The following is a 25,458-nucleotide window of genomic DNA, read 5'->3' on the forward strand; positions in this document are numbered from 1 at the left end:
CCACTGGGGGTAACTTTTATTTTCCCTTTGGTTATCCAGTGGATCCTGACATTAATGTCATAGGCTTTGCATATCCAGGGTGGGCAGAAGTAGGTTTATAGTTGTGAGTATGTGGAACCCAGCTTTTATTCTTGTAGTATTATTTATTAATGAATTGTTGTAGTGTCGACTTGTATTATTTGTCTTTCCCTGGGAACCCACGTTTGCCCACCCCTGTACGTTTCGGGATCCTTGGTTGGGCCAGTATCAAAACGAGGCAGCGTCGGGTCTGCCGAGGGGTTTCGGCGTGGACGGACGGGGCTGGCGGCGCCACAGCGCGAGCGGATGGGCGTGTGTCCTGCGGCGGTCCCTCGGCGGCAGGTGTGCGTGGCTTTCCTCTTGGCCCCTAACTTCGCTGTGAGGCTCCTCGGCTTGACCGACAGTTCTTCCTTCTGGGGGGGCTGCCCGCGTGGGTGCGAGTGGCGAGTGGGAGCTTACCGGAGTCGACTCTGCCGGCGGACCTTCGAGTCTTCGTTTCAGCCCATAGCCACTGGCCCTCCTTCCTGCTCCTCTCTTTTCCCACCTAATTTGTCAGCCATCCTGCTGCTTATGGGGTCTCCCTGTACCTCCCACAATACACAGCACACACTCACAGAGCTTACTGCCTGCTTGGCACGCGTCCGAGTGCTGTACACAGATTTACTCATTCCGTACTCACAGCAGACTCACGGGAAAATACAGTTACACCCCCACGTCACAGGTGAGGAAAAAGAAACAGGGAGGTCAGGATCGCACAATAGGTGGCAAAGCTGGTGTTTGGATCCCATCTGGGTATTTAAAAAAATATTTGTATTGATTTTGGGGGGGGGGGGGAGACATCCATGTGAATGCGGTTGTAGGTCGGCTGCCTCCCGCACGCCCCCTACCAGGAATGGTGGTCAAAAACAAGTAACTGTAAAAGTTAACATATACTAATTAGTTTAAAATGTCACTCCAGCCCACCCAGTGTGGCTCAGTGGTTGAGCATCGACCCGTGGACCACAAGGTCATGGGTTTGATTCCCAGTCAGGTCACATGCCCTGTTCAGGCTCGATCCCCCGTGGGCGGCGTGCAGGAGGCTGCCAGTCGATGCTTCTCTCTGTCCCTTCCTAGCTCTCTAAAAATCAATAAAAACGTATTTAAAATAAATGAAATAAAATATCATCCCCTGTATTAAAAATGGTCAGAAGTTCAGTCTCATGCACTGCTTTTCTGTATGCGCCGTAGCAGTAGAGGGGAGAGCTGGCAAACACGGTCAGCCTTAAGCTTGAACTTGAAGCCTGTCACTTGAAGATTGACCCTCCCTGAGGCAGCAGCTGTTCTGATTGCTGATGGCTCCGACACTGAGGCAGCTCGCGTCTAGCATCTCCAAAGTCGTTAGCGTGCCGTTGTTTCAGTTGCTTCCATTTTCAGTGTCAGTGTGCACAGCATCGGGGGTGTGTGGAGAAGTGGGAACACCGTTTGACATCCTTCTCCTCGTCTAGGACTGACCACAGTGCACGGATGATGGACGTCGCCTCCTGTCTGAGACAGCCGTCCTGGACGGTGGCCAGTGAACGAGTGAGGATGACTGCAAATCTCCGGCGGTTCTTATCAGCATTTATTCTTCTGTATGTAATAAATCAAGTAAATAGCCAGAAAAAGGGTAAGTACCTCAGGGTCAGAGACTGAACCAACTGCAGTGTGATCTTGTGTCTTCATTAAAACCTTCAGGGTTTGGGTGGTCACATCCATTTCTTTGTCATCTTTTTTTCTGTGTACTTATGGTTTCTTTCTAAAAGACCCTTAAAAATAGATCTAAGTTGTCTTTCCCCATTTAAAAAAAACTAAGGTATAATTCATGCTTTTGGGATAAAATTCCGTGAATTTTGACAAATGCATACATTTGTCGTCACCAGCACAGTGACGACACAGAACAGTCCCCTCTCTCCAGAAAATTCCCCCCTGCTCCTCTGTGGTCAGACCCCCATCCCACCTCCAGCCACACTGATCTATTTCTGTCTCTACAATGCCTTTCAGAATGTCATATAAACGAAATTGAATCTCTCTCTTTTATATGTTATTTGTTTTCATCTTATTTGACTATATTACGTATGTTTGTGTAAATGGTACCTAGCTTATTTCTATAAGACATTATCCTTCTGCCCCTGGGTTTAGTTTTTATATTATTTTCATAATTAAATAGATCTTATCATTTCCCCAAGATCACCATTAAATAACTTTGTTATAATTACTGATTCTTTCTAGCGCACGTCTAATATTTTTGTTTGTTTTATACAGACAGCTATATGACTTATCGCTGTAGTAAATAGAATGCCAGCAGTATGTAAAAATTAGAGGAAAAGACTTTTCGTGAACATTACATGGAACAGGGGTTTTCAGCTGGCGCTGCAGGAGTTGTTGAAGCAGGACCTGCCCGTTCAGTCGGAGGCACTGGTCTCGTCTCCCTTAGACTGTCAGATACGAAAGTGACAGCAGGCAATGACCGTCCTGGTGAATGATTAAAATTAAATCTGTTTTTTTTTTTTTTTTGTCAGATCGACAAAAAATATATTTTTTTCGTGTGCTGCAGAATTTTAGTGATCAGTCTGTGTGCGCCATGCGGTGAACAGGTGAAGGCTCTGACGGAGGGTCTAGAGAGAATCTCTTTCACACACAGTTGCCCCCCCCACCCCCTTCCTCCCTTTCTTCCTTCCATCCTCCCTCTTTGCCTCCTCTTGTACCTTTTATTTTTCATTTTTGTTTTAGAATGACATGTTTTTATTGTATAGTGTTTACCTATTCCGTGCGGTAATGCTATTTTATAGATGCGAGTCGGTACTATTGGATTGTAATCTTCTGAATCATTGGTTACTTTTCAGTTGTTTAGGCCGATATGAAATATATATATATATTTTTCAGAGACTTCCTTGAGCTCATTATTGTATACGTTTAATACGCTTCATAAAAATCTCAAGGTTGGCTACAGGACCTCTGTGTAGGTGGCAGTCCGGTACCCAGCAGCGCCCGGGAGTGCCCAGCGCCTGTTTGTGGGCATGGAGAAGACGCAGTTTCTATCTAGAATCACTTTCTCTTTTTTTGCAAATGAGGCTCTTAGAGATAAAAATTCTCCTGGGCCCCTTGGTCCCATCACTGAGCCACGCGGGCACCCCTCTGTTTACCTTAGTTGTCTGCAAGTGGAACTTTTGACACGGGCCTAACCCGTAAGTGGTTTAGCGGTCGATGCACTTTCATCAGGTTGCTCGCGAGCTTTTGTAAGCCAGAGCTACAAAAAGAAATAGGAAACCAGCCACCTCCTGTCCTGCCGGCTCCTCTGCACGGAGAACGTGGGCCCCCTGCAGACACACGCTTGTACGTGGGATTGAGAACAGTTTAGCTCGCTTTTCACAGTGCAGTGAAATGATCAAGCGTGGCGTGTGTGTGTGGTTTCTCCTCCTCCAGGGGCTCCTCGTGACCTGAAGTGTGTAACCAGCAATTTACAAGTGTGGGACTGTTCTTGGAAAGCATCCTCCGGAGCAGGCCGTGGGGCTCTTTATGAAGTTTGCATTGGAAACAGGTAATGAATATGCTTTGACTAATTTACAGCTACAGCCTAAATAGAAAGGTTCTTTCTCTTTAATTTTAGAGCATAAAGATTTCATTCTCTAAAATGTTTTTGTTTTTGGTACGTGCCCCTAGTGGGAACCGAACCCGGGACTCTGGTCTGCAGGCCGACGCTCCAACCGCTGAGCCAAACCGGCTGGGGCTCATTCTGTAGATTTTTTTTTAATGAAATTGAAATCTTAGCGCTCTCTCTCTCTCCTGAAAATGCTGAATATTCTTTCATCAGTGAAGGTGGAAAGAAACCTTTCTCCTGGCCCAGACTTTGCTGCTTTTATTGTGTGAATGAAGGAGGTGACACACCTGTACCGAGCGGTGAGCTCAGACCTGCTGTGGGGAGGTTCGCTGGTGTGTACCAGCCCAGCGTCTGCCTGTGTCAGGCTGAAGTTCTGACTGTGCCTAACAGAAAACGTTCGTCATGGTGGCCTAACAGACGGCCTTTCACACCCATGTGAAAGGTCTGGATAGGAGTGCAGGCTGACCTTGCGGTTCCTGGCTACGGGAGCCCCAGGTCCCTCTGATGTGACCTCGTGGTTCAGGAGGACGCTTGAGGAGTGGCCCGCATGTCCGGATTCTGGAAAGCAGGGAGGAGGAGAAGGACGCTGTTGTTAAGGAGACGTCTGGGAAGCCCCACACGACACCCCTGCTCGCGTCTCATTGCAGGACGGAGGCAGGTGGCTAAGCCGAGCTGCACAGGGCTGGGCCCCGCGGCCTCCCAGCCAGATGGCGGTGTGCCCGGATCAGCTGGATTGATGCAGTGAGCGAAGAGGGGACGTGGACGTTAGGGGGCACGGCAGGTGCTGTCACACCACCTACCCTTTCAGACGGTGCTGGAGCGGGCACGGTGCTTCGAAGTCCCGAGCTGGCTGCGTGTGAGCCAGGACGATGCCCCTGCTCTCTTCCCTGACCCCAGCAGGGTGTGCCGTTGTCCCAGCAGTTCCAGAGGATCCCGGTCAGCAGCTCCAGGTCCCATTGTGCTGAGTGGTCCTAACGTCAGTTGATGTAAATGTGTATTTAAATACACTCCGACTTTTTCTAATTCAGTGGACATTTAGGGAGTGCTGGTCTCAGCACTGGGTCTTTAGTCCGTTTGGATGAGTTGGGTTGTGTTGCAGAAACAACCCTCCATTCTTTCTTCTCTACTTTCTGCGGTGAACATAAAGGCTTGCCTTCTGCTTGCATTTGGTGTTGTCATGGGGCAGCGGGCATCCTCACCCGTGGCCCTCCCTGGGGCCCAGCGCTGTGGTGGCCGGAAGGAGGGAGCACAGCCTGGAGGGCTTTTGCGGCTTCCTTCCTGAAGGGGTAGTGTGACCCACTCAGGTTTCTCACACGCGAAGTCCCGTGGGCACGCCTTGCCTCAGGAGCGTGGAAGTGCCGTCCTACTGTGCGTCCAGGAGGCGGGAACCTCAGACGTGCTCAGTAGACCGCGGGCCCCACGGGGAGGACGTGGGTCTGACTCCAGACCCTGGCGGTGCTGTGCGTTCGGTGCCGGCAGGACTGTGTGCGACGGGCCAGGGGCGTTGGCCCAGGAGTGGCCGGCTGTTCACACGGCTGTTCACACGCCGCTCGGAGGAGGTGTGGTCGTGGGGTAAACACTCAGCTTTCCCAGCGGGAGAGGACGGAAGGACCTTCCAGGCTGGAAGGACACTGGGCACAACGCATGAACGTATGAAGTAGCACAGCTTAGAGAATCCAGGCGGTTTTGATGCAGGGGCCCTGGAGCCCCAGCTGAGGGGGCTCTTGGCTTCGCGCAGGAAAGAATTCAAGACACGAGCCAGACGAGAGGTTAAAGCGAAGGAGGGTTTATTAGTGACGCAGCGAGGCAGAGGGGGCCCCTTCTTACACGGAGGCAGGGACACCCCAGCCGTCACAGAGGTTGAGCTTGTGTCTACTTCCTGTGGAAAATGGCTGGTGTGGGGAAGTAGAGAGTGGACCAGCTCACTGGGATTCGCTTTAACCTTTACAAGGTATGTTTCGTGGTGTTTTCCCTTACGATGTGAGTGAACACTGTGGTATGTGCAAGCTGTTGATAGTAATCTGACCTATGACCGATTAGCCAGGTCTCGGCGGCTGGCATGTGGCAGGCTCTGAGGCTAGCTTGGCTTCACTTCGGTCTCTGTTAGTTCTCGCGCCTCTTCGCCGGGTTAGTTTTGTGTTTTTGGCACCAGAAGAAGCCTCGCCAAGAGTTGAGAGGAGGTGAGCGGAGCCTTGCAGGTCCTCAGCCCCGACTGAATACGAACTGGCCCTTTGGGTGCTGGGGTGCGGGCAGGGGTGTAGGAGCCACCGGACGGAGACCCCTTGGCTTGAATTAAAATGGTTAGGGGAGGTCAGAAATATATATGAATAACAGTAAAAAGAATGCAGATGTGTTTCCTAAAGACACAAAGGGCCACGGAGCCACAGAGGAAAGAGCTTCTGTCTGCGAGAATGAGAGGAGGAGGAGAAGCATTGTGAAAGCCCAGTTGACCAGAGAGGTTTGCTCAGCGAACCGTGAGCCCACACGGAACAAGCAGACAAGTTGAGGGTGTGTTTTTTGGGAAGACAAGTAGCTGGTTCCTTCCTGTGGTCGGTGTCTTGGATGTGAGGTGTGTGTGGGGGGGGTGTATGCAGTGGAAGGCGAGGCTGGAAGGGGGCTCGGGTGAGGTTTGAAGAGCGTGATACAGTCCTGATTCCTCAAGAAATCCTCTGTGCCTGCTCAGCAGTCTACTACAGTCCGGTTCTTTTCTTGCTCCTACATCGGGGTACTTGCCATTAAACTCTTTTTCATTCTTAAAATGCAGTGTAACCTATCGTGTTTTTGTCTACAAAAGGGCATTATGTATTTTCCAGTGCATTTTGAGTTAATCAAGTTGTAATGGATATTTTACTGTTAATTTTATCTGCTGATTAAATAAAATTTGATTTCTTAATATTGCAGGTCCCGTTCTTGTTATCAATTGGGGAAGACAAATACTAAAATCCCACCTCTTTTACCTGGTGATTATGAAGTAACGGTAAACCCTCCACATGACTTTGGAAGTTCTATAAGTAAATTCACACTAAATGAAAAAAATGTGTGTAAGTATCTGAAAAGAAAACGGATTTGGAAATAACTCAGAACCGTGCCTTTGTTAGTTTGTGGTGCTTTGTAAATGGGCGGGAATTGAGCATTCTTCTGAGTTTCATTTGTTCAGAACCCTTTCCATTTTCCCAGCACCCGCACTGCCGATGGAAGGGCGTAGCTGTGATGGGAGGAGCACACTCACTCTCTCGTCCAGCGACTTGCAGCTGGTGTACTTCGGGGATTTTTAAAACACGCAATACCAAGCTGGGGATGGGGCGGGGGGGAGTGTGTCAGTGGGGGAAAAATGAGAAACATCTGTAACAAAAACAAATTAATAAATAAAAAATTTAAAAAATAAACATTTAGCACAAGACAATTAAAGGAAACCCTAAATATACACACAACATTAAATTAATAAGTCATAAAAATAGTGGTCACAAAATAAATGAATACTACCTAAATTAATATGAAAAACACATACATCAATATGAAAAACACACCATAAATAAAATGAACAAAATATCAAGTTATAGAAAATATACAAATATTTGATAAATCTGTAAAATATTAAACTATGAATGTAATAAATATGAATGTAATAAAATATTTACTCTCCAAATTAGCAAAATTTTTATCATATTTTTCATTGTGGACTAGGGTTTAAAATAGACCCTACACCCTGTGGGTGAGACAGTGATTTAGTATAATCTTTCTAACAAGAAATTCTAAAATATACAAAGTTAAAAAACCTCTATATGTTTGACCTAGCAGTTCTATTTATAAAAACAATCCTTGAGTAATAAATATAAATGTAAACAAACAAAAAAACATGCAATACCTGCCTGGCTGGTGTGGCTCAGTGGCTTGAGCGTCGACCCATGCTCTGAGAGGTCGCTGGTTCGATTCCTAGTCGGGGCACATGCCCAGATTGTGGACTGGATCCCCAGTATGGGGCATGCAGGAGGCGGCCAGTTGATGTTTTTCTCTCATCAATATTTCTATCTCCCCTTCTCCCTTCCTCTCTATCTAAAAAAAAAAAAATCAATAAAAATATATTAACATAAATAAAACATGCGCTACCTGGCTATTTAGTCAGGAGCACTAGCCTCTTTTCTCATAGATTAGCAAATAAAAAAATGACAACAGCCAGCACAACAATAGCCATTTGGTATGAAGGAATCAAAGTTACACTTTTTTTTTTTTTTGTCAGATCAGCAAAAAATATATGTTTTGGTGTGCTGTAGAATTTTAGTCATCAGTTTATGTGTGCCAGTTTATGTGGGATGAAAAAGGTTGAAAATTGCTGCTCTAGTCTGTTGAAATAGATGTCACTGAATTCAAGATCCTTCCTTCGGTTGGATACTTTTTCTTCGCCCCCTTGCCTCGTTGATTCCTGCACACCTTTCAGAATTTCTCAGGTGCTCCTTGCTCTAGGAGGTGATCTTTGACCAGCCATACTCAGAGGAGACCTCCTTCCTTTCCCCTTAGGCAGTCTGTATTTCTCCTTTGTGCCATTTCTCACCATTGCATAAATAATTGGCGGTGTAAGTAGGTGCGTACTGTGTGTCTCCTTCACGAGAAAATGGGTTCCGCCCGGGCAGGGACTTGGTCTTCTGCACCCGGCGCCTGGCCCCTGCCTGGCACACCGCAGGCGTCTTCTGCAGATATGAGGGTTGACTGGGAAGCTACTTGCAGATGATGGTGTTAGAAAGAAAGGATTAGAAAGGCAGATCAAGAGAGACTCCGTTCCATTGATACTTCATTATTTTTGCATGTTATGTAATTTGTTGATAGCGCTTTAAATAGTGGCTTGATATGGATTTGAATATTAGATTAGCAGTATCCCAATACTCAGATATTACTACTACTAAGACAGTGCTGGTAAGAAAATTGAAGAGCAGGTTAGGCGGACGTGAGAGAGGGCGGTTGGCACGTCTTCGGCATCTGCCCTGGGCGGGGGACGCCGTGGACAGTGCAGGACAGCGGCTGAGCCTTAGAGGATCTGGGTTCTCTGGCAGCTTGCCACTGACTAAAAGTATGCGAAATTACGTTTCTTCAGATCTTAAGATGCTTTCAAAAGTGTATGTGTAAAAAGCAAACAAGGTATTTAACATATATACATACATGTAATATATTCTTAATTGACAAGGGCAGGTACAAAAATAAGTCTAAGAATTTTAATGTCTACGTTTTTTATAATAACCTAAAAATTTGGATCTTTCTGAGGCAGAATAAATACTGTGGTTCCCACGGAAGAGCTGGCCAGGCTCTCAACTTGTGATGTCCTGAGGCAAAAAGAACAAGGAGGTTTGCGGAAAAGACGCTCTAGCTTTAAAAAATAAGCAAACGAGCCCGGCCGGTGTGGCTCAGTGGTTGAGCATCAACCCTGCACCAAGAGGTCGCCAGTTCGATTCCTGGCCAGGGCACGTGCCCAGGTTGTGGGCCTGATCCCCAGTGGGGGCATGTCCCTCATAGATGGGGAGACTGGAAGAATCTGAAGGTTACTTACTTTTTTCTCTCTACCTTTTGTAGTACAGCTACTGAGCCCAGTTGATATTCACTCTCATCGATGTTTCTGAAAGCAAGTTAATATGGTTCGCACTGTCTATCTTAGCTGGAAAGAAAATGCAGATGTCAGTGATGGAAGCTTAGGGGAACTTCCCAGCATACTAGAAAGAAAGAAATGAACAAAGTGTGTGCATTTTATCCTTTCATTTACAATTACTGTCTTTAGCTTGAACTATTGAGTGTGGCATGTTTTGAAGAGCAGCCCACTGCTGTTTAGATGCAATGTAAATGGTGTGGACTTCCCAGGGAGGAAAGCATTTTAATGGATGAAGGTTGCCTTAGTAAAATACTCCCATGTCTCATCATTTTAAAGTTACTGTGTCGCGATGTCTTGGGACATTGGAAAGAACTGTGTTCTTGGAAGCACCTTGGACTTTCACTCTCGGCACTGAAGCGACTCCTTGCCCCTCATTTGCTCCTCCTTTAGAAGCAGTGTCCCACTCAACACTCGTCCTGTGAAGCGTCCTCCACGGGGCTTATATGACTGAGCATGTTCTGTTTCCTGTGCGGCCCTGAGCATTTCACACAGGTCCGTGGTAGGGCACGGCGGTCAGCAGGTGCTGTCAGGTGTAGTGTGGACTTCTTGCTAAGTTCCAAGAGGAATGCATGCTGAGGGTTTGCTCCGCCATTGGTGTTAGCACATTCCGCTGCCCTCCTGCCAGGACTTCACTTCATTGGTCCTTGAGCTTCGTGGGCAAGCCCCTGGGATAGCTGTGAGGCCTGAGAATGTGTGTCTGTCCTTTTCTTTTTGATTAAAAAAAGCATTTATTTTTCTTTAGTGATTTGAGAGGGAGAGGGAGAGGGAGATAGAATCATCAATGAGAGAACATTAGTTGGCTGCCTCCTGCACGCCCCCCACTGGGGGTCAGGCCTACAACCTGGGCATGTGCCCTGACTGGGAATCCAGCTAGCAGCCTTGTGGTGCCTGGGTCGACGCTCAACCACTGAGCAACCCTGGCCGGGCTGTGCCTGTCTTTTAACCCACCTTCACCTCACTATCATCTGAGGAGGGAGCATGCAAGGGAGAGTCCCAAGTTTCTCCGTCCCTCAGACCAGAAACCGTACGTTTCCTTGCAGGCTCAGCCCTTGTGTGTTTCCCGCCGATCCACCAGAAAAAATTTCAGTAACTAACTTGTCCCTCATAGATGGAGACTGGAAGAATCTGAAGGTTACCTACTTTTTTCTCTCTACCTTTTGTAGTACAGCTACTGAGCCCTCTGCTCCTTCTCCCCAAACTTCTTTCTCGGATACTGACAGTCCCCTCACCAGTGTTACTGGTCTTTTCTGTCCTCTACGAACTCTGTTTTGTTTGCCTAGATGACAACCCATTTCTTTTTGTCTCGGTGATCCTGGATTTTCTCCGGGTGACTCCCTTCTGCGTCTGTGTCCTTCTCTTCAGGGCCTCTGGCTTCTTGAAGGTGTAACTGTCTGTCCATAGCCCCCAAACGACGTCAGCTGTCTCATGTCCGTGCGCTCACGTTCATTTCTTCATCTCCACTCGGCCCCGTCCTCGCGACCCCGTGTCCAGGGTCTCACCCTGCTGTCTGCAGACCCCTCTGTTGACGCCTCTTCTCCCGAGGCTCGGTCACCCACAGCAGTCTCCCGCATGTCTTCACAATGGCCCCTGATTTCTTTAGCCTTTCTTGCTCTTCTGGGCTAGAAACTTAAGGAGATCTCTGATGTTTGCCTTTCTCGTTATAATCTTTCATTTTTTTGATCCAGTCATTTCTTTGAAACACCCCTAGATTTTGTCCTGGCTTTCCCATACATGGTGTCCTGACCCCAGCCTCATTGCTCTGGCCGGGTTGTCTCAGGTGGTCTCCTTGGTCACCTTCTCTCTCTGTCAGTCTCCTGCACAGCCCTGCTGACCCGGCCGCGGAAGGACTGCAGATCTGCAGAGACTCATGGCCTTCCACCCTCAGCCCCGTGCTCTCTGCTACGGTCTCGCTGCTGCTGCTTGACACCTGTAACCAGGAACAGCCCCTAGCATCCTCCGGTGAGGGGCGCCCCCAGCCTGGCGGGCTCTGGCACCGGAGATGCGGGGGAGGCTGCAGAGAGCACCCCGAAAGCTACCAGGGCAAGCTTTCCGCAGCCCGTCGCTGTCTTGGGCCTGATCTACAGCCGTACACAGGGACTTCTTTTCCTTCTCTCTGGTCTCCCGGAGTGTGATGGGGACCCCTTTGCTATGAGAAGAGACATTATGGATTTGAAACAGTCAGCCGATACATAATTTTCTCAAATTTGGCTGATGAATCATTGGGAGCTGCTTATACAAATAAATACACACACACAATATATGTATGTGTATGTGTGTGTATTCTCTTTTCAGTACTAGCTTCAAGAGTTTGCTTTTAGTTCTTGATTATTTATATTTTGATCAGGAAGGAATAGAGTTTAAGATGAATTGACTAATGGAATTGCAATATGAAACATCATTACTTATTTCACTAAGTTTTATTTTTTGCTTCCTTTTTCAAGACTTCATCCCAGACGCTCCGGAGATCTTGACCTTGTCTGCCGATTTCCCAGCTTCTACGTTGCACCTCAGGTGGAATGACAAGGCCTCCTTTTTTCCACATCACTCAAATGTCATTTGGGAAATTAAAATTCTGCGTAAAGAGAATTTGGAAGTCGTAAAATTAGTAAGTCTGAACAAAGTACATTCTCTTTTCCTGTGACATTAAGGAAACAGAATACTTTTTACAATTATTTTTAAGGTGGCGTCAGTGAACCTTTGGATAATTAAGGAAGTAGATCAGATAGCCTTTCAGGGTTCATTAAAAACTAATCACTCAATGATTAAAAATTATAGGAAGGAAATTGTGGGAGGAATAGTCCATGAGTCCATGACTTGACCACAGTGAACACTCCTTTGTGTGTTCTGGTCTGGCCTGTTTTATATGATATTTTCACATAAGTGAAATAAAAGTGTGCATATCATTTAGTCTGTTAGTTTTAACTTTGTGTCTGATAACTGTAAACATAAAAAGAAATGTTTTGAAACATATTTAGCCATAGTAATTGTTCCAAAATTGTGTATAAATCTGTAAGTTTGAATATATCTTATTCTGAAATAAGTCTTATATTTAATAATACCTGCTTTTTATTTCTCTTATTTTAAAAATCCAGTTTTGAATGGTTTCCTTATGATCTGTCTTTAGTTTGCTCTTACTCTAAGGGATAATGAGAAACAGTGGGAAGTTTTGCCAGCTGGTACGTGGAAATCCCCCCTTATCCTTTTACCTTTCTTCCGTAATGGATTAGAAATATGCTTAGTTATACATTTAAGAATTAGACTGTATCTCATGATTTTACAACTTATTTGCCTAAATACATAGATAAAATAGTACAGATCATAATTAGGATGTTTTGTTTCACAGTTACATTTTTTCCTTTTTAAAAAAAATTAGTATGTTTTTGATTTTTTTGAGAGAGAGGAAGGGAGAGAGAGATAGAAACGTCCATCGGCTGCCTCTTGCACGCCCCTGCCGGGGACCGAGCCTGCAACCCGGGCATGTGCCCTGACCTGGAATCGAACGGGGCCTCTCAGTCCACTGGACGACCCTCCATCCGCTGAGCCGCACCAGCTGGGCCTTTCTGTTCCTTTCTGACAACCTGAGTATTACATTCCTGAAATGATAGCGATCACCATTGTTGTCACATGTGTCTGAGGCTTCTAGAGGGCCTGTCACCATCATAAAAGGTCTCTGTGTGGCACCTCTCTGTGTCCACACAGCAGGCCGAGGGAGGCGCTCCTAGCCACCTCCCATTTTACAGAGAAGACACAGAGTCACAAGAAGACATTAAATGGACTCAAACCCAGGCAGTCTGGTTCCAGAGTCTGTGCTCTTAATCACTGCAACTTATTTCACATAATAATACGGTTTTTCATCTAAGATGCCCTCCCTTTCTTGTCACCTATACACAATGAACCTATGTTTCAAGACTCATGTAAAATCCTACCCCTTGTTTTAAAGCTCACCCTAATGACCTCAGCCCAAAATGCTTGTTTTTCCTTTTCTTTCTTTTTTGTGTAAATCCTCACCTGAGGATATTTTTCCATTGATTTTTAGAGATAGTGGAAGGGAAGGGAGGGAGGTGAGGGGGGAGAGAGAGAAACATTGATGTGAGAGAGACACATTGATTGGTTTCCTCCTGCACGCGCCCTGACCAGGTCTGGGGATTGAACCTGCAACCCACGTATGTGCCCTTGACTGGGAATTGAACCCGAGACCCTTCGGTGTACAGGCCGATGCTCCGTGCACTGAGCCATACCGGCCAAGGCTGCTTTTCTTGAATTTTAATGGCAGTTCTTGCCTGTCAATCTAATTTAAACAGCTAAGTATCATATAACTCTACACTGTTGTGTCAGAATTATTACTTATTTAAAATTACATTGAGTAGTTTATTATGGCTCAACATTTTGTATTCTGGGTTTCTACTTAATGGCTTAGGGTAACCTCTCAATACCTCCTTTTCCTCATCTGCAAAGTGGTGCTAATACTTGCCCAAGTTAATGATGTGATGTTTATAAAGCTGCTAAGCCATTATTAGCTGTCATTACTTCCTTTCTGGGGTAGAGTTTTTAAGAACTAACTTAGAGATACTAGAATAAGAGGGATTCTCTTTGAAGTATGAGCGAAATCAAACATGAATGAATGGAAATAATTATTCTAAAGTTACATGACTTCATAACGAGATGGCAAAGGCAACATAGCAATTCTCTACGTGGGGAATATGATCTTTGAAGAAAAGTATTTGTATGGGAGGTACAGCAAGAGGTAATAAAATAGAGAACAAAATTATTTTGAAAAGGAACTATAAGAATAAATGATCCAGGTCCATAAAAATGTGACCTTTTTATTTATAATTACACGTTTAAAGATCAAAAATACTATACATTAGTGTTTTTGTTTATCACTTTTCATGTATAGTGTTTTCATTTATAACTTGGCAGTTTCTGCCCACAGCTTCACTTCCAGCCGTGGAGCTGCACGTTGCACAGGCCAGGGTACAAATGACACCTGGGTCAAATGACACCTGGGTCATGCGGCACCTTTCTCCTCTCATCCCCCCTGCCCTGTTTATTTTTTATTTTTTTCAGTTTTGAGCAATGTTTTTTTAAACTTTGCATAATGGAAGATGAAAGATTAGTCCCCTGTCCCCTTCCAGCCCAGCTACACACATTCATGTGTGCTTGTGTGCTTGCTTTCACGTTCTCTCTCTTATACACACACACTCACTCTCTCTCTCTTTTTCTATCTTTTTCCAGTATTGTTCTATTATAATTTTTGGTTGACCAGTATTTATTGTTTGTATTATAGTTATGTAAACACTCTTTATAACTCAAGTGGTGTATACTATTTTTTTCTTTTTGGTACAATTTCTTGTATTGTCTTATATTTTTAGTTTCATTTATCTGCTTCATTAATTTAATTCTAAGTTTTCTCCAGGCTGTGTAAATCTCCTGGCTGTCAAAAATTTTAAACATACTAGTATTTTACCAATTATACATTTGTAAATAACTCTCTCTGAAGGCCTTCTGACTTACCTCTCAACCCTTCTCCTGTAAGGGTTCACACCAATACTGACAATATTTGTGTAGCACAGAGTGGGGTGAATAGTTGAGCATGCTTGGGGCCAGAGATGTCTCAGACGCTCCAGTGGCCTCAACTCCTACCAGTCAGCCTTGGGTTAGCACATTCAAACCTACATATACCCATAACCCATTCAAGACAAACCTCAGTGTCTTTTGGTACATTAGTTAGGAAACTATGGTCCAGGGGATTCCTTTTACATTTTTCTTCTGATGGATCCTCTTTTTCCTGAACTCCCTGTCTCCCTTTTATTTCTTCATTTTGGTAAAAGCATATATTCTAGAAGTTATTTACTATTATAGATACTCTCTGCCATTATAATGGTAGCTTGCAGATATGTTTTATTTTTTAAAATTTAAATTAGTTGCTACCAAAATTTAAAAGACTTGATTTCAACTATTGAGAAGATGCAGAACAATTGGACCTTTGATACACTTCTTGTTGAATACATTGAGAAACGACATTCCTGAAAATGTCTATATTCTGTGGTCACTCATGCTTGCTAGTTTAGCTGGGTATAGAATTCTAAATTGTCTCAACAATTTGAAGGCATTGTTCAGTTTTTCTTGTCATGGATCTATCTTGATCTGTTGTGCTGGATGGACACTCATTTTGGGCCCCTTTTAGTATGAAAAAAACATGTCTGTTTGGGAAATGTTCTTGTTTTATGTCTTTGATTTTCTCATATTTGTTTTCTCCTTGTTTCTCTCAACTTTTGTTTTATATATTGGCTCTTCTATGCTGGTCCTCTAACTGTCTTATTTCTGCTTTTGTCTGCATTTTGTTCTATTTTCTGAGTGTTTTTTTTCTAAGCTTTGTCTTGCAGTCCTGCTATATTGAATTTCTGTTGATACATTTTTAATTTACAAGGTATCCCATTTTTCTCCATTCTTTCTAAAAAACATGTATCCTGTTCTTGCAGTATCTCTTTTAATCTCTGAGGCTATCAGTGATTTAAAAAAAATTTTTTTTTCCTCAAGTTGCTTTGTTTTCCTTTTGATCTTTTACTTTTATATTAGAACTTTTTCTCCACTTTCTGATTATCTTGGTTGCTCCTCATATTTAAGTGAGTGGCTCTTTAAAAAGAAGAAAAATCTAACTGGAACTTCTGTTTACCTAGATGAGGCTTGTTGACTAGGGCTCATCCAAGGTAATTAGGATAGGCTCTCTAATTATTAATATTATTTTAAGTAAAATCTTAGTACTGTTATTTTAGTTTTTTTTTTTTTTTTATCTTGATCTGTTTATATTGTCCTGGAAAACTTTCTTTAGACTCTTACGTGGTGAATGGGAACTTGGCCATCACTATCCTGGGAGCTGAGTTAGGGGAAGAAGGCAGGAGTCTCACCCCAGCCTTCAGAATACATAGATCAGCAATCCCCCTATTTTTGGTACATTATTCACCATACTCAATTCTTCCTGAGATTCTTCAGTCTAGAGGTATTCTGCCCTCCACCCCCCGAGCATAAATCTGCATTCCAAGGTGAAGGAGGATAGTCTTTTGGTAGTTAGAATTGAGAGGAGATCTGAACGCCTAACATCTCTTCAAACAACTTTCAAGCAGTCTTCCTGTTTTGCACCTCACGTTCACAGTGCATTTCCAGGGGAACTTGCTGCAGCCACTTTCTGAGCCCTTTGGCATATCTGTGATAGAAATCAGGTTGTTTCTGGTCCTCCCATTGGAAGCTTAACATTCAGCCTTCTCAGGTCTTTGAGTCCGTTCCCGTGGTGCTCCTGTTCTCCAGCATCTGGGTGTTACTGGTGGTGGTGTGCATTTTACACCATAAACAATCTGTGCACTCTTGTTTTAGAGAGATTTTAGGAAGGAAGAGAAAAGGAAATAAGTCACATTTAATCTGTTGTCTGTATTAGTAGATCCTCAATAGTTGGTTCAAATCTTGTCCACTTTTCATAATTGAGATTAATATTTTATATTATGACTTGCATATTTAAAAATAAAATTTTAAATGTATAACAAATATAAAAACAAATGCGGCCTAAATCAATAATTTTTTTTTTTTTTTGAAATGTTGCTCCTGTTTTTGACTTGAACGATTAGAAGTAAAAATCCATCAATTTTTTCTCCATGGAAAATGGAGATCATTTTAGCAATGGTATATTTTCTTTTGAACTGTATTGAATGTTTTGGAGTATCATCATTTTTTAAAATATATTTTTCTGTATTGATTGGAGAGAGAGAGGAAGGGACAGGGAGAGATAGAAGCATTGATGAGAGAGAACATCAGTCAGCCGGCTCCCACATGCCCCCCACTGGGAACTGGGCCTACAACCTGGGCATGTGCCTTCCTTGACCAGGAATCGAACTAGTGACCCCTTGGTGCATGGGTCAATGCTCAACCACTGAGCCACACTGGCCGGGCTGGTATATCAACCTTTTGTATAATAACGTGGTAAGGCATAAAATTGAAGGAGTAAACATAAATGAGTCATGATTATTGTTACTATAACTCTCTTATGCCTTACAGGAAACTGAGATAGTTTTATAAAAAGACAAACTTTTAACTTCCTTAGCTGGTGATTATATGCAGTCTGTTGTGTTTTTTAATCCTGAAAGTCAACATACCACTACTGGGCAATATAATTTTGTGTCTGTGCTCGTTTTGTAGGAGACCTACAACACGACTCTGAACGGGAAGGACACAGTTCATCACTGGACCTGGACCTCAGACATGCCCTTGGAGTGTACCACTCACTCTGTGGGACTTCGATGCTACATTGATGATCCTCATTTCTCTGGTCACAAAGAGTGGAGTGACTGGAGCCCCCTGAAGAACATTTCGTGTAAGTTTAAAGCGTTTTTTTCAAGTGAATGGGATTAACCTTGCTTAAGGATAAGATAGAGTTTAAGCTTTCATTTCTCAGAACCCCATTTGTCTGCATGAGGGTCACCTGGGATCTTCTGAGTTCCCCATCCCAGTATGTTTTGATTCAGAAAGTCTGAGATAGGCTTCAGGAATCTATATATTTTTAAATCATTATTTTAAAAATATATTTTTATTGATTTTGAGAGAGAGGAAGGGAGAAGAAGAAAGATAGAAACATCGATGTGAGAGAACAGTTGATCAGCTGCCTCCTGCACGCCCCCTACTAGAATTCAAGCCCACAACCCGGGCATGTGCCCTGACCAGGAATCCACCAGCAACCTCTTGGCACATGAGTCGATGCTCAACCACTGAGCCACACTGGCCAAGCAATTATTATTATTGTTAATCCTCACTCAAGGTTATGTTTTTACTGATTTTAGAGATAGAGGAAAAGAGAAGGGGGGAGAGAGAGAGAAACATCGATGTAGAAGAGAAACATCGACCAGTTTCTCAGGTACGCACCTCATCTGGGGATTAAACTCACAACCTGGGTCTGTGCCCTGACCAGGAATTGAACCTACAACCTTTCAGTGTATAGGATGGCGTTCCAACCACTGAACCACACTAGTCAGGGCAGGAATCTATGTTTTTAAAGAACTTCCTGGGTGACTGGATAAACATCCAGGTTTGAAGATCACTGTGGTAGACATTGAAAAGCCTGTAACATTTTTGTGTAGGTAGTAATGAGATCAAGTCAGTATTTCTTTTTTTAAAAAAGCTCCCAATTTCTCATCCACAGAGCAGACCCCCGTGAGCTAAAGTTTTTGCAGAGACATGGGAATCTGCAAATATGCCCCAGATCAGCAGTACATTGAACAACACGCATGTGCAGGTAGAATGCGGGCAATATGGGAGAGGGCCTAGCAAATTACTGACAACAGAATGAAGTTCTTAGAAAGACTGCTGGTCATCGTAGATCATTCGTGTGAATGACCATCTGGAGAAATGGATCCGAGGAAGGAAGGACTGGAAATAGGTGGATCAATAAGGAGAATCTCGTGGCAGTTTGGCAAAAGACAGTGACAGGACCCTGGGCTTGGAAATGAGGGGGGACGTTTGCAAACGCTGAGGAGACTGGATGAGAATTGGGGACCGTGCTTTTGGTGAGGGAGGGACAGAGCCAGCGATGACGGCTAGTCTGGGCAGCTGGTGCTGCTCCCCCCGAGACAGGAAATGCACGGACACGTGGGGTGGGAGAAGCCCGTCTCACTTGCAGTGCATTGAGCTTGAGAGAGCGCGAAGCGTCTGGATAGCAAGGGCTCAGGCAGCTGGAAAGGCGGGCTGGCCGTCCACCTGATGCGCTGCAGCTGGAGAGAATGAGGAGGCTCATCAGCCTGTGTGTGATGTGCAGAAGTTAAATCCTGAGGTTGCCGTTAACTCAGGGAAAGGGAAATGGGGACCCAGGACCCGGCCCTTGGTCGCTTCATGCCCGAGGGGAAGATGGAAGAGAGACCCGCAAAGCCACCAGCCACCAGCGCGTCAGCCCGGCAGGGTGCGGCGAGGGACCCCAAGCACGGAGGGCACTGCCAGCAGGAGGACCTTAGGCAGCCCGCCAGGTCTGTGGGAGTCCGAGGGGCCGGTGACACAGAGGTGGCCGCTGGACTGAGCCTTCGGCCAGCGCCCTCCCGTGGAGCGGTGGGGACGGAAGCCACGCTGCAGTGTGCGAAGGGGCATTTGACACGGGCTGTTCGGGAGAAAGAAACCAAAGGTGTGGCGCCAAGAGGCAGAGTAGGTTAAAGAAAACGTGCTGCCCTGGCGGCGTGGCTCAGCGGTTGGAGCATCCGCCCACGGACCAAGGTCGCAGGTTCAATTCCGGTCAAGGGCACGTACCTGGGTCCGGTCCCCCGCCTTGTCGGGGTCATGTGGGAGGCAACCAGTCGATGTGTTTCTCTCTCCCCCCAACCCCCCGCTCTGTCTGAAGATGAATGGAAAAATATCCCTGGGTGAGGATTTTAAAAAAAGAAAAGAAAAGGTTGCTCTTTGGGGTGTGGAGTACTCAAACGTATATTTAGGCTGAAAGGAAGGAGTCGGCCCGAAATACATAGCTCCGTTTCAGAGGCGTGGAAGTAACGAGGCACTTTTCACACGTGGATGAAACCATTTATTGAGCTTTGGCTCTTCTTAGACATTGACCTACAGCCCCCTCATGGCCCACCCTCACCCCACCATGAGTACAACCTCGCACACCTCATTCCATGTGCATGCCTTGCTCCTTTCAACCCTGGAGGACATGCCTGATCTTCGGCCACCATTAGCACAAAGTCCCCCAAGTGCATTTTGTATGCACCGGGCTACTTTATGGTAAAGACTTCTGAAGTACTTGTCATTCCCTTTGCTCTTTCTAGGGTCTGCTGCTTCTCCGGCTAAGGTTTTTCCTCAAGACAAAGTGATACCTGTGGGCTCAGATATAACGTTTTGTTTGGTGACCCAGGAAATAGTGTCAGTAGCTCACATCGGCAGAACCGAGTGTCCCCTTATCCATCTCGATGGGGAAAACGTCGCAATCAAGATCCGTAACATTTCTGTGTCTGAAAACAGTGGAACAAATGTGGTTTTTACAACAAATGTAAACATCTATGGGACAGTTATTTTTGCAGGATGTAAGTATAAAATACATGTTTGCAAACAGTTTCTATTAATTCGTTTTTGCCCCCCCCAAAAGCCTTACTTCTTTTTGGGGGAGGTGGGAGGTGATTCTAATTTTTTTATTCTTTAATATAAATGATATAAAAAGCACCAACATGTCCACTTGTTTAAAGGTGAGATATAAGCTTGTTTTCTACATACATGTATTTATGTAACTTGTAGACTTTGAAATAAGACTTAAACATTCAGCTACTGAAACTTTTAGTTTAAATTCCAAGTTAATGGGTTTATTGAATGAAAGGATATTAGTATATAATATCTCCGAATCCTGCATTGTTTAAGAATTATTTCATATAATTTCATTTCCCATCTAATTATAGTATACCTTTTTAAAATAAGTACCCGAATTAAAGAAATTGTAAAGGTATTGTGCAAAATCTTCCAGTAGTATACTGTTTGTTGCTCCAGCTTTAAAAAGAATACAGTCAGCCCTCATTTATCAGGGTTAATCAGTTCCGGAGTCTACCGCGATAAAGGAATTTCCACGAAGTAGGATTCTTTATTTATCACAGTCCCTGCCACTTCGCGCCCCCCTTTCATGGCTTCACTCCATCGCGGTTTTTTCAAATGCTGTATTGTACTGTACTATACTGTACTGTACTATACTATACTGTACTGTATTTGAGAAAACCGCGATGGAGTGAAGCCGCGATGGTCGAAGCGCGAAGTGGCGAGGGACGACTGTACATTTGAGAAGAGGGTAGTCGGAGGACTGGGGTGAGCAGACATCTCTCACCGAGTCGTGGATGTGCTGTACCCTGGAGCATGGGGGCGTCTTTCTTCATGTGGTTGCTCCTTCGGGTCTGAAATGCCACACAGACTGGAGGCGGCTGTGGGGGACTGCAGACCTGCACGTCTGTGTTGGATGTACACAGATGAGGTAGCATGTGCCTTCCCCATCCCTCCCCTGTGGTCATCCGATGCGGTGCAGAGACGGCCCCCCGAGTTCTGTGGTACGGGGCTCCAGGTGCAGTCGAAGGGTCTGCTCAAGTGAAGGGTGTGAAATGTAGTGAGTGGGTTTTGTGGCTTTTCTTTGATGGCTTCGTGAATTCCTTGCTCTGTGCTCCGGGGTCGGCAGCCCTCAGTCTTTCTCACTCCATAGCAACTTAGGATGAATTACATTCGGTTCCTGATCTGCTTCCAAGGGAGTCAGCTGGACGGCTGTAACCTTACTCTTTTTGCCTCTCCAGTAGTGCATTGTGGAATTCAAGTGAGGGTGAGGTTATGTCTAAACAGAAGTTCCAGAAAATTGCATTTTCTTTCCTGATGGTAGAATAGGGAATGACTTCCCATCCACTTTGAGAGCCAGAGGTATGTTGAGTACATCTGCTTGATGTCTGACCCAGAAAGTGAGATAGATAGTGACTTAAAAGTATGAAAGAAGCAAATGAAAATGTAAAAGATGAGAAATTCACAGGTGTTATTATTTCAGTGTTCTAATCTTTTATCATAGTTCTAGAACAAACTCATTTATTTCCTCATTTAACCTTCACTTGTAGGTTGAAATATTGCTCAATGTTTGTGCACTCAGAAGCAGCTGTGGAATTTCCCTTTGGAGGGAGCCCTTTAGAAAATTACAGCCGGGGAAGTTAATGGTGTGAGTGAGGGGTCAAGGTGCATTCATTCTCTTCCCCCTGCGGGGTTCCTGTTAACCCATAGTTCATTGAAAAGCCTGAGACAAATTTTGGAATCAACCTGTCAGCTTCAAAACCTGCCAAGATTTTGGGGTCGATTACATTAAATCTATCAATTTAGGAAAATTTTCTTACGCTATTGAGTCATTCAAACCAAGAGCATGGTACATGCATCCCTCCATGTAGTTAGGTCTCCTTTAATTTATCTTAGTGATATGAGGGCTTGTATATCTTTTAATAAGTTTGTCCTACACGTTTGATGTTTATGCCAATGAAAATGGCTCTTTTTCTTCTCCAGCTTATTCTTGTAATTGAAAATTTATCATCCAGCGGACAGAATAGTTACTTACCAACACCTGTCAGCGTTCATGCATGAACTAATTTAGTCATAGCAAAATAGGTGTTTTGTGAACATTATTTGTTCAGTAATCATTCAAATGAGTTATTTTCATCGGTAGTGCCACCGAAGCATTACATAGTGACCCAGATGTTAATCTCTCACCATACTTACGATATTTAAAGTAATGCCCTGTGATGTGGGACTAGAGCATGTAAACATTGTATCATATGTCAAGTTTTATACTCTCATTTGAAAACATTTTCATAAAAATGGCTTTGACTTTTAAATTGCACTTTGTTTGCTGGCACATAGAAATACAGTTGACTTGTTCCCGGCTTGCCAGCCGCACTTGGTTCTCCGTAAGTTCATTTCTTTGAAAAGAAAACAAGTCGGTACATTAACTTGTAAATACTGCCCTCATATTTCTCTTCTTTCTCTCTGCTCCCACTCTTTCTGGTTCGCTCCTGTTAGTTGGACTTTTAAGTATTTCAACTTAATATAGCTGCCAAGTACAGAAATAATCAGCATTTTAAATATACTAAACATTTTGGTATGTCATTCTGATAGACTGAGAGGTTAGCCTTAGATTTAAAACAATTTTCAAGGCAAGTATGCCATTGTTAGTTTAATTATCCAGTTGTTGAACTTTGATATAAATACTCATTTCTCCTCCTGACATTACCTAAAATGTCACTGAAGGGCACTGTTCTTATCTCTGGAACAGGCATGAGAAATTTCCTAAGTCTTGGTTGATAAACTAAGAACTATTTTAAAATTTTAGTTGTTTTAAAATAAGATTATGCCCTGGCCGGTTTGGCTCAGCGGTTAGAGCGTCGGCCTGTGGACCAGAGAGACCTGGGTTCAGTTCCCGCTAAGGCCACATACCTCGGTTGCAGTTTGTCCCCAGCCCTGGTTGGGTTGTGTGGGTGGCAGCCACTTGATGTGTCCCTTTCACGTCGATGTTTCTCTCTCTCCCTCCCACTCTATCTGAACAAAAAATGGAAAAATGTCCTCGAGTGAGGATAAAAAATAAAATAAAATAAGATTATTTTCCCGAATTTTTCAACAAATAATTGTTTTTTTTAAAAGCTTACTTTCAGTGACAGATAGTTTGGATAAATGTCACAGTAGGAAATATCAGTTTCTGTGTTTGTTTGATTAAACATAATCATAGAAATACCAATTTTTATAATGCAGAATTTTCCCCTTATCCCTTTAAAGGTCTCAGACACACTAAAGAAACCACTTTTTTTTCTGTCTTTGTAGTCCTGCCTGAACAAAGCCAGAGACAATAGTTTCAATAAAAAAAACTAAAATGGCCCTGGCCGGTTTGGCTCAGCAGTTAAGAGTGTTGGCCTGTGGACCAGAGAGACCCGGGTTCGGTTCCCGTTAAGGGCATGTGCCTCAGTTGCAGTTTGTCCCCGGCCCTGGTTGGGTTGTTTGGGTGGCAGCCACTCGATGTGTCCCTGTCACGTTGATGTTTCTCTCTCTCTTCCTCTCTCTCCCTTTCACTCTATCTGAACAAAAGAAAGGGAAAATGTCCTCAGGTGAGGATAAAGAAAAGAAAACGACAGAAGAGCTGTATTCACTTTGAATATAGGGAAATGTAGAATTTTACAGAGAGTCACTTTGTAAATAATAGTCTGTAACTTATTTAAGAATTCCAGAACTCGTAACATGACTCATGTTGACTTTTAATATGCTTTAGTACTTCTTTTCAAATCATATATGTAGTTGATCAATAACAATATGTTTAACCTGTAGATTTTTCTAACTTATTGGACATACCCTCCTTTGAGAGATTTGGTAGACTCAAATAGTATTTAAGGGGGAAAAATGAGAGTTGGTATGTTTGGGTTGTTAGTGGGATGTTTTCAAATGATCTAATAGTCACTCTTCAGTATATTTTAATCCATCATTTCTTTTTCTGGTGCACCGTTCCCGGAGGTACTACAGTACCAGGTCGGTGTGTGGAGTGGACCAAGAAATCTCTCCTATTTCGTCTCCTTGCTCCAAAAATCCATTCAATACATTGTCCTCGGGTAGCGTACGTGTCAGATATTAAACTGATAAGAACAGATACTGCAGTCTGTCCTTTCTAATGTAATATGAACTCCAAAACATGCTGTGAAAAGAATCGTAATCCCAGCATTGTTCAAAAAGTAAAATATAAACTGCATTATTTCATTTAAGGAAATTGTGCAAAATGTAATTCACATATCTGAAACAGCATTTTCAGGAAACATCGATGTTAAAATAAGTAAATACATTTTTTCTTTCTTTCTCCTTTTAGATCCACCTGATATTCCTCAAAAACTAAATTGTGAGACATACGACCTAAAAGAGATCATCTGTACTTGGGGCCCTGGAAGACCGACAGCATTGGTGGGTCCACGAAGTACAAGTTACACGTTGTTTGAAAGGTAAAGGTCACCAGGAGAAGTCAGACTCAGGCAGCAAGGAGTCCCTTAGAAGGACGGTACATGATACAGCGAAATGCTCTCTGTCATACACTATGAACGAGATGTAAAAGCAAACATGCGGTAAAATTGGCTGCGCTGTCAGTGCTGCCGCGGAATGCACGCAGACTCGACTTGTCTCCTTTTCCCGCAGCCTGGGAGGAGGGACCCTCAAATATGAGCAGACTGTTTTCTGGTAGTGGGCTTATGGCTGATTATTTTCTTCTGTTTACTGCTATTGTATACATGTTCTTTTCCGAGTGTGTAGTACATCTATAATTAGGAATATAAGTACTCTGAAAACATTAATTATTAGAAATTTACCCACTCGTTCCCTTTTCTTCTCTGTACTATTTCTTGCCATTTTGATATATTTTTTAACTTAAAAAAAAAAATTTAATTAAATCCTCACCTAAGGATATTTTTCAGTTTATCTTCAGATAGAGTAGGAGGAGGAGAGAGAGAGAGAGAGAAACATTGACATGAGAGAGAGACACGACTAGTTGCCTCCTGCATGACCCCGACCAGAGCCAGGGACCAAACTGCAAATGAGATATGTGCCCTTGACCAGAGTCAAACCCATGACTCTGGTTCGTGGGCTGACGCTCTACCACTGAGCCAAACTGGCCAGGGCTTTTTAAAACTTTTTTGATTGATTGATTTTAGAG

General features: G+C 44.0%; 1 protein-coding gene and 1 pseudogene across 1 annotated transcript in view; one reads left to right on the top strand and one right to left on the bottom strand.

Annotated features, from left to right (window-relative positions):
• Window positions 1–1,521: 1,521 nt before the first annotated feature.
• Window positions 1,522–25,458, top strand: part of LIFR (LIF receptor subunit alpha) — a 45,490-nt gene continuing 21,553 nt past the window's right edge. Inside the window, exons 1-7 of the mRNA XM_036279589.1 lie at window positions 1,522–1,663; window positions 3,460–3,574; window positions 6,536–6,675; window positions 11,708–11,871; window positions 17,454–17,628; window positions 20,057–20,311; window positions 24,625–24,754. Of these exons, the coding sequence (XP_036135482.1) occupies window positions 1,522–1,663; window positions 3,460–3,574; window positions 6,536–6,675; window positions 11,708–11,871; window positions 17,454–17,628; window positions 20,057–20,311; window positions 24,625–24,754 (1,121 nt within the window). The remainder of the gene's footprint in view (window positions 1,664–3,459; window positions 3,575–6,535; window positions 6,676–11,707; window positions 11,872–17,453; window positions 17,629–20,056; window positions 20,312–24,624; window positions 24,755–25,458) is intronic.
• Window positions 24,257–24,469, bottom strand: LOC118643075 (annotated as a pseudogene).

This window comes from Molossus molossus, unplaced genomic scaffold (assembly GCF_014108415.1).
Source record: "Molossus molossus isolate mMolMol1 unplaced genomic scaffold, mMolMol1.p scaffold_m16_p_3, whole genome shotgun sequence".
In the NCBI taxonomy this organism is placed as follows: Eukaryota; Metazoa; Chordata; class Mammalia; order Chiroptera; family Molossidae; genus Molossus; species Molossus molossus.